At 44.3% G+C, this 14,799-nt stretch overlaps 1 protein-coding gene across 2 annotated transcripts in view; it reads right to left on the bottom strand.

Moving 5' to 3' along the window:
- ARHGAP21 (Rho GTPase activating protein 21) overlaps window positions 1-9,858 on the bottom strand; it is a 113,375-nt gene extending 103,517 nt beyond the window's left edge. The window contains exons 1-2 of one of the 2 annotated variants that reach the window (XM_033054221.2): window positions 9,445-9,858; window positions 9,044-9,352 (exon numbers count right to left, since the gene is read on the bottom strand). In XM_033054221.2, coding sequence (XP_032910112.1) covers window positions 9,044-9,130 — 87 coding nt within the window. In that variant the 5' untranslated portion in view covers window positions 9,131-9,352; window positions 9,445-9,858. Of the gene's footprint in view, window positions 1-9,043 lie in introns of both variants that reach the window. The other variant, XM_033054211.2, reaches the window with a different exon arrangement.
- Window positions 9,859-14,799: the final 4,941 nt, after the last annotated feature.

The following is a 14,799-nucleotide window of genomic DNA, read 5'->3' as shown; positions in this document are numbered from 1 at the left end:
GACCTAGATACACCAGTTCCAAGTGCACTATGGAATTATATACTGAGGCATAACAGAGAACATTGCTCAAAATTGTTAGAAAATGGATAACAATTTGCTCTTTTGAACAACACCAAGCATTAAGGTGTTGTTAAATTCTTGGAGTTACCTACCAGAACATTTAAGATTTCACCCATGAGCTCCTGGTTAATCATTACCTCTCAGTATTTTACGTGACATAACACTGTGACATTTATGCATACTTTATATCAACTAGCACTGAAGAAAGTCCTTCAGCATTTCCGTACAGACAATTCATCTTCACTAATCTGAGTAACTATCAGTTCTCTACAAAGAAAGATAACAACAGAAGCACTTTTACCTCTCCATTGCCACTAAACTCATATCAACAGCAGACAGTTACCACACCTGTTTAGATATACAGCTGAATCATAGTCTCAGTCACAGTGCAAATGGAGAGAAGATTACTTAAAACCATCTACAGTTCTGAACTCACAAAAAACAACACCTAAAGAGCATGGGCTATGAAATGCTACTTGTATTGGCCAGCTTCCATTATTCAACATAATGCTTCATAACACTTTCATACAGAAAAAGCCCTTTGTCGCAGAGACAGCTATGAGGACCATTTTGGTTCTGTATGCAGCATTTTTAAAAAGTAGGAAAACTACTTCTCATGTTTTTTAAAAAAATGAAATGTTAACAAAAGAGATGCAAGCAATGAGCTTGTAAGATCACCTCCATGACATCAGGATCAGAATACCAGCTTGCCAAACTACTTACTGCTACTGATTCAGATGCACAGATTGCAAGGAATACTGAAGATTACTCATGTTCACTTATTTCACTTTTCCAACTTTCATATTATTTGTAATTTGGCAAGATTGGAAACTTTAATACCCTCAGTGCAGCACACAAGCCATTCATTCTTCTTTCCTTAAGAAAAGGAAGATCGTTTTTAAATCCCACCTCACAAGCAGCTCCAAAGCAACTTCTCCAACACATTGTAAGAAAATAACTAAAGCATACAGAAAATATGAGACTGTATTTAAACAGACCCATACAAAAACAGCGCAAGTACAGAGAATGGAGCAGAAGGCCTGTAAAATTGCCATGAAAATTAATTACTCCGGGTAAAGTTTACTTACTCACCTTTTACCATGGTGATTGAGGATAATAAAATTTTAAAATGCATGCAAGAAGGAACAAGTCAGATTTTACAGCCATTGATTAATAAGAAATGTTTGCAGCTATATATAGGAATACTTTTCACTGGAGTCACGGGCTCCCTATTAAAGTTGCACCAAAATTAGCTGAGAAGAAAAGCAAAACAACAACAACAAAGCATGAAGTGCAATGGGACAGCTTGTTACATGAAAACTGCAGCATTTCTTTTGGAGATAACCCTAACCAGATCTTTATCTTACAAAAAACTGGTCAGAACTCACAGGTAAGAAGAGTCACCTGCTTGAGGAGTACATTCTAGACCTGCTGCTTCTTTTGCTCAGCAAAAAGAACAACAACAAAATGTTTTCAGTTCTCAATCCTTGCATCAAAAGGTAATTCTGATAGCCTTGCATACTCCTGCTGCAAGCACTGACTGACCTCCTCTAGCCTTCTTAAACATTATAGAACTGAGGACATGCACATTTAAACGTGTCTAAATTACCACAGACTTTAATGGAAGAATTCTATTTAAATATGTGTCAAGCTTCTTAGGAAATCAACCCTCTCCACATTCTATTATATCAGGACAGCCCTTGAACAAGTTTTAATGTTGTATTTTCCTCAAAAATGACTGGAATTGTGTTATGGTTTTGAAATCCACATGATTTTAGCTCCATAAACTAGTTTTTGAACATCATCTCTCCCTGTGTAGTTTTCCAAAACAACTTAAGTTGTAGGTTGAGCTCAGTTTTAGTTTCCAAAATTGAGGAGCTCCCCTAAATGCTGTGAATGTATCACTGAGAAGACTGTATCTACTTGTCACAAGCCAAGGGATTCTTTCGAGTTCAAAAGATTCTCTTTTAGCTCATTCCATGGACAGAACAAGATGCAACAAAATACAGTCCTTTAAAGGGTGAGTGGTTTGCAACAAAGTTTTAATAATCACAGTATTTCATTAAAGTGTACAGAGATATACATAAACACAAATAGCAGAGCACACTGCCATTTCCATCAGAAAAAAAAAAAAAGAAAAAAAAAGGGAGAAACAACCCCCCCCCCCAAAAAAAAAATCCCACAGCAAACAAGCAAAAACCAAAATCCCCACACAAGTTCAGGTTTCTCTTTTCAACCTATTTGTACCAACTGCAACTGTTACTCAGAAGCATTTAAATTTCTCTCCTTTTTTGTCCCTGGTCCTTCAAACAGACCAATATAAACCTCAAAATTTAAAACACAGAAGATTATATTATCCAGCCAACTCCGTGATGCCAGCACAAGATTATTCCCTACAGCATATTTGCTAGTGCTTAATGCAGTCCATACTGTGTGTCCTAACACATTATGCAAATGACACACACATGAAAGAAAATGTCTATCTCAGAGTGCCCCCCTCCACCAACAGACAAGCTGTAATTAGCCATGTCCTCTAAGGAGGCACCTCATTCACTCTTCACCAAAGCAGCAGCTGCTGGCAAATGGAAATAAAGAAATTTAGAACAAAAATAAGCCTACTACCTACACTTCCAAAGGTGTATACTCATGGTTGCACGACAGAGTCAAAAAACTAAACAGCTGTTTGAGTTTTTCCAGAATGCCCACACAGAACCCCTCATGCCCAGCACCAAATATTTACTAACATGATTTATATCACACTCTCTCAAACAGGCTGTAGAGAGCTGCAGCAGCAGATCCCAAGACTTCACCAAAACACTTCTGATCTGCAAGTTCTCAATGCAAAAATCTAGAACAGAAAATATAAAGCAGCTACACTTTCTGCTGAACACAATTCCCTGGCATACAGAACAACATGGTACACCAATTCAGTTCTAGCCCCCCAGTACAGAGAAGCAGAGAACAAAGCATACAGTTGTGCCTTATCTTCACCATCCTATTACCAAGTGATCCAATCACTAAACTTTAGTATCACCTCCCCAGAAGAGTTCTCTTCAAATCCAACAGCAGTCATCAAGCAGTAAATTCAGAAAATTGCTTCCCTGTTACCAAATTAAACAACAAAACAGCTCCCATCTAACTAGAATAAATGAATAATGCACTTCACCATGGTTAAACAAAACAAAAAAGCCAACAAAAAGACCAACACACCACAGAGGAAGCCTTCCCAATAAAACAACCTTATTGTACTCAGGAACTGTTCACATAAAACAGCTTAAACCCACCTTGCAGCTCTAAGATTAGGCACTTTCAGGTTTATAAGATGTGTCAGGCCTCTGATATGAACACAATCAAAGCTTGTTTGGTGTCACTGCTCCCATCCATTATACTTCTACTGTGTGTGCCTACTACTGGGTGATGGGCAAAAAATACCATGGAGTGTCTTTGCAAAAATAATGCAAATTACATGACATAAGAAGGATTTGGACAGAAAAGCCCAGCATTTACAATAATCCACATTTCATATTATAAACAGGTAAAGTGTTACAAGATTTCTGTAGAAAGAAGTCAATCTGACCAGACAGCATAACTTGTATCCACTGTCCGTGCACTATGCTTAGCATAACATATTTTTAGTGTATATCCATTATCTACTGTGGCAGGCAGACAAACACTTCCTCTGTAGCAAGGCCCTAAGTTCAAGGTTTTGACGAGATCATAGGTTCTGACAGCTTCCACAATCATGGAACTGTATCCAACAGCCCACCAGACTGACTTCTGGAGTACTGTCACTTCAGACTGGTTCAGTGTAATTCAGAAGCCTCAACATTCACACCAGGGTTAACGCATACTTTTTTTAAAAAAATTATCCCTGTTAACCACAAGAAATAAATCTTGTTTTCATTTAAAATAATTTCATAATTTTTAATATCTGCTTCCTATTTTATGCAATTTAGCACACAAACAACGGCAAGGAAGAACAGCACACAACCTCGGAATGCCAGAAAACCTCAATTTTTTCTTCCAATTGTTATCAGAGAAAAGAAAACAAAACACCAGCTACAAAGCACCAATATATATTTCTAACAGCTCACCCTAGCACTGCTACTTAGACCACCTTGGAAAGATAGTATTTTCTTTTAGTAAGGCTCACAGGTTGTACATGTTTATATTATAATCATCATTTACACAGCCACATACGTAGGCAGTTGGAAAACAAAAAAAAAATACTAGTTTTTACTCTTTTCAGAGCCCATATTGTTCAGTTATGATTTGGTTATCCACCTAAAGTAAAGATACAAGAGGGACAAGATTACAAATGCATAGTGTGTGAGATGAAACAGCTCCTCTTCCCCAACTCTTCTCTCAATTGTTTTTGTGTGTAAATAAATGACATGAAATAATATGTCTGAAGTTGGCGTTATTTTTGCATCTTAATAAAAATCATTAAAAATTGCTTATACAGATAAAAAAATCAACTTAGTGCTTTGATGTTTGTCAAACCTGTGAAAGAAAAAAGTTCAGTTGTACAATGCATATACTGCATGCAATAAGAGTAGTTATATCAAGCTGAGACAGTTCAAGATACTCTCAGTCCATCATATTTCTTTTGCAAAAGTATTTTTTTCAGACAATTATACCAAAGAAGTACAATAACTGGGAAGCAAGAAGTCACTTTAGAAAAATACATTAAATGCAGTTACATAAGAAGGCAGATACCTTCCTTTTCTTGAAGGAACTACTTCCTGCTTCATCTTGTCACTTATCAAATACATAACATTTCTTCATGGAAGAGGTCCATGTTTTGTCAAATTATCCTAGGCTTATGTTGACACAAGTCAGAGCAGAAGTCAGCGTTATGCTTGCATGATCAAACAGGATTTGACTCAAGCTTTTTGAACAGCTGCAACCAAAACTCCTGGTAAGGCTGGCATTTATACTGAATATATTAAACAGAAGCTTTGTGGAGAATTCTCTATCACCCTAAGTAATGTACAACACCCTAAGTAATGTATTTTAACAACCAGTATTGTGTACTATTTAATACGTAACATTTTACAAATGGATTTTTTAATTCTGATCTTTAACATTATGATTAAGCTTTCCAGCATCTGAGTATCAGACATAGAGAAAGCATCAATACCCAACAACACAGAGTTCCAGAACAGTTCACATGTTTATAGGCACAATTACAGAAAGACTGACACTCTGTTCTGATGGTGGAGAGATGTAACACCTGGAAGTTTACCAATGTCAATCCCAACTGGGCTGTTAAAATAGTAAACGATCTACTCATTATTGTCAGAGAGAAGGCAAATGATTTTCTATTTTTAGTGCCATCACTGCCCTTCTCTGGTTCCTGACCCAGCACATGCTTCTCTTCAGTTTACGCAGTTGCACTCTCTCTGATAAGGTGTGGGAGTAACAATATTGTGGGGTTTTCTTCTTCTCTGAAATTGAATAGCTGTGATTACATAGTTGTGATTACTGATTGATTTTACAGAAGTCTTAGAAATGTATTTCTAACTTTTGACAAACACAGAAGCTCTAGGGAATCACTAAAGACCATTTACTCTTCCTAATAACTCACTTGCTAAGCAAAACAAAAACATGTAACAAACCAAAAGAAAAATATTAGTCTTAATAAATAAAATTACTTGATAAAGTATTTTTAGTATTCATTTTAGTATTCATAAACTGAGGAAATAGTATTCTTAAGAATTAAAGTTTGGTTTTTAAGGCCACACACATTGTACTTAATATTTTCTTCAACCTACATTTAATATTCAGAATGTACTTGTAATACAGATTAACAGTAAACTATACCACAAAAAGACACAGCACTTCTTTAAATGCAAAACAGTAGGAACAGAAAAGCAAAATACAACCCAAAAAAATAAAAGCTATTTTTGTTATGCCTTTCTAGGTAAAAGATGGGAAATTAAATTTACACTAACAAAGACACCAGTTCCAGCCTCGAATCTGGATAGGCCTGTAGGTGGGATGTTGTGACTGAAGCAGTACTGCCTGTACCTCAGCAGGGCTTAAACTCCAGCAAAATACTGCTACAACCTGACGGAACAGAGATAGCCAATCCTTACTAATCTAAAGGCCAGAAAGAACACGCTCTCACTTATCTGTCCTTATGAACATAAGCCCAGCAGTTCTTCCATTTGTAAACGCGTGTCAGATTTCAAACAGAATGGCAAACAGCCCTGAGAGTCCCTGGCCCTCTCTGCCAGCTCTCCCAGGAGCCCAGAATACGTGACCTGTCCCTTTGAACAGGCGCTCCACGTTCAGACGGAGCCTGCAAGCCTGAATGTGCAATCTTTGTTCGCAACAATCACTTCAGGGAGGGGGCTCTGAAGTGAGAGAGACCACCAGGTACAGTGTCAAAGAGAAAACCAAAAAAAGATGAAGTGAAAATAAAAATAGAAAACCTGGCAAGGCATGACCAAACAGAACTTAATATCAGAGTAGGCAGGCGTTGAAAACAAAACACAGTTATCGACCAACCCACGGTATCCAGAGGACTCAAATCACAGGTCCTCTGTTCTCCTACCTGCGTACACAAAGATCCTCAAAAGCACCACATCTCAGACAGACATTCCCTTTCTTAGTCTGACCACTGATCTTGAAACTAGAGGATAAGTTTTCCAGTTCTTGCTCAAACCTTGATGACTACAGCTGTGCATTTCCAAAACCTTAAACTGATTGAAATTCCTAATTTCTATTGCAACTCTCCTTTGCCTGTGGTGAACAACAGCTATGACTGGAGCCTTTCCTTGAGACAACCTGCTGTGTGTATAGGTCTGCACCTAAACATTAAATGTAGATTACTTAATTACTGCATTTTAATGCAAACACCATATGGGATCCAGTGTCCCAAAAACATAAATCATTTCCCAAAATTGCTAATACCCTGCACATCAGAACTAGAATACCTTAAACCCCTGCAACTGCAGCAATTACTCTTAAAACACGAAGTCCCTTTTTATAGTATTTTTCTCCATTAAAGGTGTTTTCTGATCTTTTAAACAGAAAAGCCATTCTTACTGCTCAATACAAACAAGAAAGACTTCAGTTAAAGGGATTTGTTCACATATAGCACTTCAAGTACTGTACACAGCAACTATTCCATCAAACGAACTCAGAGCAGATGTCAAGCCACAAATCCTCGCTCTCTTGGCACTTTAAACAAATCTATGGAAGTGAAGTTGTAAGAAAACAAACTGAACTTTAAGACATGCAGCAATATTACAGGAAGGCAACTGAGAACGCACTACAACCTTGATGAGACATTCACCAGGGCTGTCTAAGTTCAAGCACAGATTACATCAGGCCTGCTATGATTAAGGCAATCACAGGTCTGAGCGCATATTTTCTACCAGTTACATTTTAACTGCAACATGTAAGTACCTGGCAAAACAACAGGCAGAGCAGTCCATTTTGCAATTCCACGCCTATTAGTAGTCCCCAATTAGACAGCTTTAACATGATGAGCTCCAATAGTGCCACAGGCCTTGTTAAGGCTTACCACCATAGTGAGAGGTAGATTATGAAAAGGACCAGTGCTAAAGACCACAAGTTTCAATGAGACAGAATTAAAAATAACATATTAATTTTTACCCTTAGACATGCAGTTTTCTCCTCCCCACATTATCTGAACAGTATTGAAGAACAGGTTCTCCAAACATGGCACTGTTTTTTGTATTTTATCACAAAGTCTTAACATCTTCTGTGCTCTTACTTAAGACTGATTTTATCCTCACCTAACCCACCTGGCTTTAAGAGACTGTGGGAACCTCTTAATTGAGGTGATAGCAGAAAGGAAAATCCTACAATACCATATGTGACACTTTCAAACCAATGCAAGAGGGTAAATTCAAGATAGCAGTAAACTCAGGAAACTAAAGAAAAAAGAAATCACACAAAATAAAAAAACACAACCAAACCAAAAATCATCCACACTTTTAAAGTTCTGTATGCCTAAAAATCACTCAATTGTATTTCAACTTCAGCAAACAAAAGGGGGAAAGTCTACATAAAGGACATACACTTCACACAGCCCTATGCCGATTTAAATCAGCTTTTTCTTCAGTAAAACATATGTACTCTAACTGTGAGAAATACAAAATCAAGTTTGTCTTTGTAAATAAAGTTTAAGACAAATCTTAAAACAGGGTGTACTGAAGCTGTTATATGTATTTTGTTGACTCTAAAGTTAATAGTTGTTTCAGAGGCATTACTATTAATAGGGAGCACAGAAGGATCAGACACGGTTCTGCGTTAAAAACTTTGTCTTGCAAGTCAAAACATGCAATGCTGCCACCATAGGGTATGCTATTAAGTTTCTGAACTAAACACACAACAGGATCGTTCCAGCAACAAATGCTATGGATAGAAATATCCTTAATATAAGCATCTGCGGATAGACAGCAGTGGCAAGCACCGGGTACAAGCAGACAGAGGCCAGATCTTTATTTCTACTGAAAATCACGATAGGAATGTGACAGGGACGAAGCCGTAGCCCTGAGCGCCCAGCGAGGCGCTCCTCCAAGACGGGCAGGTTGGGCGTGGGAGCGGCCGCCACGCTCTGCCCGCGGGGCCGGGGGGCCCAAGGCGCGGCCCCGGGGAAACCTCCGTCCCGAGGGCGAGGGCGGCGGCGGCTCCGCGGGGCGGGAAGCGGAGCCGCCGCCCGGCCCGCGAGCCAGCGAAGGCGCCGCCGCCTCCCGGCCCGGGAGCGGTGCCCCGAGTGCGCGGCGAGCGCTCGGCCGGGCGGCTGCCTCCCCTCCGCTGCTGGGGAACCGCACCACTCCCAGCGTCCAACTCCCAGCAACTCCGGGGCGGGCGGGCAGGAAGAGTGGGAGGGAGGGAGAGCGGGAGGGAGCGGCCATTAAGCCCGCTCCAGCCAAGCCGTTCCCCGCGGCGGGAGGCGGCCGCCCGGCCCGGCCCGCGCCCCGCCCGCCCCCGCCGTTCCTACCTGGCCGCCGGCGCCGCTGCCGCCGCCCGGGGGGGGCTCGTTGTCTGCATCTCCGCCGGGTGCCCCCGCTACCCACCGGGTCGCCATTATTTCATTCCCGGTTACAAAGGAGGCGCAAATCCTCTGGAGCCCACATCGGGGAAGGGAAGGGACGGGAGGAGGGAGCCAACGCCAGAGCCACTCGCGCACACCAGGCGAGGCTCGGCCAGCCCAGCCCCGCCGCCGGGGGACGGGGTTCGGCCCCTTCACGCGGTTGCCATAGGGAAGACCCTGGGCTTCAGCTACGCTCCCCAGCTTCTGCCTTCATGGCTGGAGGAGGAGAGAGAGCAGATGTGTCAGTCCTCGGCGCGGGGACGCCGCCGCCTCCGCCGCCCGTCCCTTGTTAGGCTAATTGCACCCACTCGTCATCTTCCTCTTCCTCCGGCTCCTCCTATCCAGAGCCCCAGCCGCGGGGAGGAGAGGGCAGGCGGGGAGAGGCGGGAGGTGTCCGCTCCTTCCTACTTCACTACACGCCGCCGGAGGGAGCGAGGACGGAGCAGCGCTGCCCGGGCAGCTCTCCGCCTCGGCCCGGCCGAACTTTGATCAACTGGTGGACGAGGAGGACGGGACCGGGGGCCGAGGGGCCGCTCGCTTTCCGCGCCGGGCGGAAGCCGCCGCCTGCTCGCGATTCACGGCCCAGCTGTATCCAGCAGCGTACCGGGACGAGGGCGGCAGCAGAAAGCGCACAAGCCCTGATGAAGAAGCCGCAACAAAAGACCCCTCCGGCAGCAGCAAGGCCGTGCCGGGCTTTTGTCTCTTACGCGGGTCTGCCCCGCTCGCACGCCGCTCCCTCCCCCCGTCTACGTAGCCGGAGCCGTTCGCGATCAGACCACCGCGCCCCACGCCCCGCCCGCGCCCCTCCCTCGGGCCTCCCCCCGCACAGACGTCGCTTTGCTTCGACAGTGGCAGCCGGCGGCCGCTGCGGCCCCGCCGGCGGCAATTAGGACGTCTCGGCGCTGGGGCCATCGCGCCGCGCCAGCTGCGCCCCCCGGGCTCCTCCCAGGGCTCCCCCGGCTACCTGGGCACCGGCCCGGGCTCGGCGAGGGGGGAGCGGCGGGGCGCTCCAGCCAGCGCCCTCCCGAAGGCGCAGGGCTGTGCGCGGCTGTGCCGCCTCGCCTGTGCCGCTCACCGCGATCGCTTCCCCTGGCCCTAGCACTGCTCCCTTTCTACCCCGACCCATTGCAGCCCATCCGCGGGCAGGCCCGGGGCCGTCCCAGCGCCGCAGCCGCAAGGGACCCCGCCCTGCCAAGAACGGGGTGACCACCGCCCCCAGCCCGCCGGGCCGGCAGCGCGACCCCGCCAAGGGCGGCGCCGCCTCACGGCCTGCAGCGCCCCTCGGACTCGGCAGCCCGCGGGGCTGCTGCCCGTGCCCCCGCCCCGCCGCGCCCGGCGCTGGCCGGGGAGCGCGTCCCCTTCCCCTGCCTCCCGACTGGCGGTTTCTCTTCCCTCCAAAAATCCACCCACCTTCTCAGACCACACCGCGAGGGCAGGATCTGGCTCCCGGCTGCCGTCCAGGGCACCCGCCCTGCGGCCGGGGAGCGCAGAGCCCTGGCGGCCCCCGCCCGCCAGCCTGGGGCGGCGGCGTTTGCTGCTGCTTCCCTGGGCGTTGTCGGGGCTGATCACACAGCAGCGATCTCAGATTTTCCGCCCTAACGCAGGATTTGGTGCTTCTGCACCAGCTCCACCTGCACCTGGCTTCGGGAGGAGCGGGACCGCGCCCGCCTCTCGGCCGGCTTTGGACGGTCCCGGCCGCAGTCCCGGCCGCCTCGGGGCCAGTGGCGGGGGGTCGAGCTTGGTTTTGTTGTAGCCACGAAGGCGGTAAACGCAGACATTTTCTCTATCATCATCGGAGTGTGTGATTTGAAATTTCGGTTTTTAGAATGGTGTTTTCCAGCGTGGAGATGGGACAAGTAAGCTCTCTGTAGCAAGGAACAAAGAAAAACAAAGCGTTTGAAAAAATTGGTAAAGAACTGAGTGAAACGAAGGGTTGTGTCTATGTTCTGGAAACAATAGTAATGTTTTGGGTTATGGTTTTTTTACTGTGCTACCCTTTGACCATGAGATCACAATCTCTGAAAAGAGGTGCCTGCCCTGGTTATCCATCAGCAACTTGCATTGTCAGCAGGGATGAATACTGGTATCCAGAGAACTGAGAAACCAGCTTATTTCCAGTAGCTGGAGGAAAAGTCTCAAGGCCAATATGCTAATTATTGTCAACCAAGGTCACGTCTGCCGAGTTTAAATGGGTGTTACAACTCAGCCTGTCACACTGATTCAGGTGCTTGCCTACAGTACTGTGTGTTGCTGTGGATTTCATTAGGCATATATAGTTAAACATGTGTGGTCGTTTCTGAATTTGAATTCCTGGTAAAGTTCTGATGTTAAAGACTACTTTGTGGCTGAACCTGACCTAGACCAATAATTACACACACATATTTTAAATAAGCATACTGCTGTCCATCTGGAATCTACAGGAAGGTTCTGCCTAGATCCCTAATCATTTCTCACTGTCCTACAACATTTTAAGATTAATTTGCCATCCAGACCCAGAGAAAACTGTTATAATGTTGTTTACACAGTGGTTGTCAAGAAGTTGAAAAGACCAGAATTAAAATCACTTGAGATTTTTGAAGAGTGGAGAAGGGGAACAGTTGGGGCACTTCTGTTGAGACTCTGTTATCAAACAGAGCCAAGAAGTGCAGCTATGTGCTTGGCTGCATATTGTTCTCTGCACTGGTGTCATCATGCCAATCTGCAGAACACCCTCAAGAATTCATGCTGTATAGAAAATCAGTTCATGTATTCATAATAGTATTTTTTTCAATAGGAGACACAGTACTGACTCCAATTCTAAATTAGCATCATTATTAATACCCATATAGAATGTTGTCAGATTTACAAAATGTCTTGGAGAGATTGAACTACAAGTGAGCTCTGAGTATAATATCTAAAAAGACTCTTTTATCAGCATAGCTACATCAATATAGAGACAAATCTTCCAGTTTTACTTTTTTTTGCATTGCAAATCAATTTATCTAGCTTTAGCTTTCAAACTTTAACAGGGAAATGAAAGTATCACAGAGGAATCACATATTACTTCATTGCTAGGTTGAGTGACTGCATCTCATTATTGACTGAGATGTTTATATTTGTGTAATTATCAAAAGAAAATTCGGGCTTTTAACAAACCTTTGTTAAACTGTGTACTTAATTTTCTTCCTCATATTACAGCATTCTGTTTTTTTAGTGGCAGATGTTTTTGTTCAAGACACTGGACTGTTTTTAGGACTTTCTAGTATAAGACTATCTTGCTGTAATTTTTTATTGTAAATATGATGTCATAGTTACAATAAAAGCTTGAAGAAGGACACAAACTTTCAGAAACATGTTTGGTGCCTTGAATTCATAATACACAAGCGAACCTTTGAGTCTCTTAATCATTCTTGAAAGTCACTTAATAAAAGAGGTTGCAAAAGCAGAAATAGGGTAACTGAAAGCTATAATTTCACTTTCTCACCTTCCAGTCTGAAGGTGTTGACACATACTCACTTAGCAGGCAGCTGCAACAGCTTAAAGTGTTAGCACCGTCCTACTGTTTATTATCACTCCTTGCTAAAGGGTATCATCCCCACAGGAGAGCTGCTGCAGACATCTCTGAGCGCATCTCAGGCACTTCAGTGCAAAGTCTAGCAGCTCATTTAAATTGCCCAGGTAGAATTTAGCCTGTCCTGCAGTTTGGGGGCTAAGGTGTATTCAGTCATTCTGTTCTGCCCATTCTGCTGGGTCAGTGGTGGCACAATTATTGGGCTCTGCTTAAACTATCGTTTGCTGAATGCACATGTTGATGTGTTGAGAATATAGATATTCTAGGAGCTAATTTGTGGGCATCAAATTTCACTTGGCCAGGTAGACTGGAGGACTGAATTTCATTACACTAAATATGCTTCAGGTACCTGCCTCCTTTCCAGATGGTTCACAGCACCTGTGCCTGGCAGGGCACAGGGGCATGCATGCCTTTCTCTCGCATGCACAAGTGTGTAGACCTGTAACCTGCACTCAGGTGAAGCAGTTCATTTGCCAAGCAGTTCTGTTGTCCTGTTGCCATCTTGGAGGCTCTCTCATTTCTCACCACCTGCAGCCCACCGTAGTCAGACCTGAGGTGCCACAGGTACTGAGGAGACCCAGCCATAGCCAGTCCCAAATGCTCAGCCTTTGGGTTAGACAACAGGAATGGAGAGAAAAGGAACTTAAAGCCAGAGCAGGTTTTTTACAGGACTCTTTAGATTAGATTAGTCTGAAGTACCTGAGTAAAATAGATTAGATAGGCAGCAGTGGGAGATAGCAGTAAATCTTTGGTATGTTGCTGGGATAAAGACTTTCTCTCCTAAGGAGAAGTCTGAAAAGTAAAGTAGGAAAAGGTCCGAGTTTAACAGGGCCTGAGTTTAGGGATGAAAGGAAGAGTGAGTGGGCGGACAGACGCCTCAGGCAAGTAGATGTTTGTACTGATGCTTGCCCTCAGAAATTGTCACTTGTAGGAGCTGCTGAGGTAATGATCATTCTGATAAGAGTTTCTGCTGTAGTCACCAGTGGCTTTAATCTCAGGATCATGGCCTGCTTTGAGAGGTTCAGGCTGAACCTGGACACCTCTGTTACGTTATTTTGGACATAAGAAATACTGCTGCCTCCCAGGAAGTGTTTGCAAGCGCCACAGTGTGTCTGGCTACACCTTTTCATCACTGGCATCAGCCTAACAGCGTCCCTGCTCCCCAAGGATGCTGACAGGTGCCCAAGAGTGATTCAGTAGATTCAAATTCCCAGCGTGGGGATTTGAGGAGTGGACTACATATACATTTTTCATTCATTGGTATTTCCAAGATACTGCAGATAGTAGTCAGTCCCTCCTAGATATGTACAAGCCATGAAATCATTACTGTAGCTGTACAGTAATGTGATCATTGTCTGCAAATGCATTTGCTTTATGGATTTCTGCACTGAAATTGCTGTGATTCAGTCATGATACAGGCATCTGTTTCTTGTCCAGCACTAGTATACAGTATTCATCTTAGACATCAGTAGTGATGGCTGTTTTCTTCATAACCATACCACAACATTCCCCTTTCACTCTATAGATGTTCCTATCGCCAACAGTCAGGCAAAAGAAATAAAGGTCATCGCTTCCATGCCTACATCTTGGCTCCCCTTCTACACTGAACCCTTATAAATGTGTTTCTTTTAGCTCATTCTTCTCTTCACAGGAGATCACACCTTCCTCACTTGGCCCTGGATACTGATGCTTTTAAAGTGCTCAGAACACTGCCAAAGAGAATTGCAGCAAGGCCTACCACTGAGTCCGTAGTAAGAGAGGCTTTGACATCCTGAGCTTCAGTCAGCCATCTCCGTCAGTCACAGGGTGTTAGGCAAAACCTCCTAGAATTTACACCATTATAAGTGCATATAGTATTCTGCAAGAATATTCTCAGGGAAAATCACTGCCTGGGGGTGCCAACAGAGGGTAACATTGCAGCTTGGGTGGAAATCTGGGCATCTAGTTCTTATCCCGCTGCACTGTAAGGAGAAGGAAGCCATTTGGCTTCTGGCATTTGTCCACTTTTGGGGACCAGCTACCTGTGCTATGAAAACCAATGTCTCAGATGATGTGTCTTCTACTCCTCAGTGTTGTCTTTTCAGATAACAAAGCTGAGGTGTAAAGGGAGATC

The sequence above is a fragment of the Catharus ustulatus genome, chromosome 1 (assembly GCF_009819885.2).
Source record: "Catharus ustulatus isolate bCatUst1 chromosome 1, bCatUst1.pri.v2, whole genome shotgun sequence".
Classification (NCBI taxonomy): Eukaryota; Metazoa; Chordata; class Aves; order Passeriformes; family Turdidae; genus Catharus; species Catharus ustulatus.
Note: the sequence above shows the minus strand (reverse complement) of the source record. Positions and strands in the feature narration are given on the sequence as shown.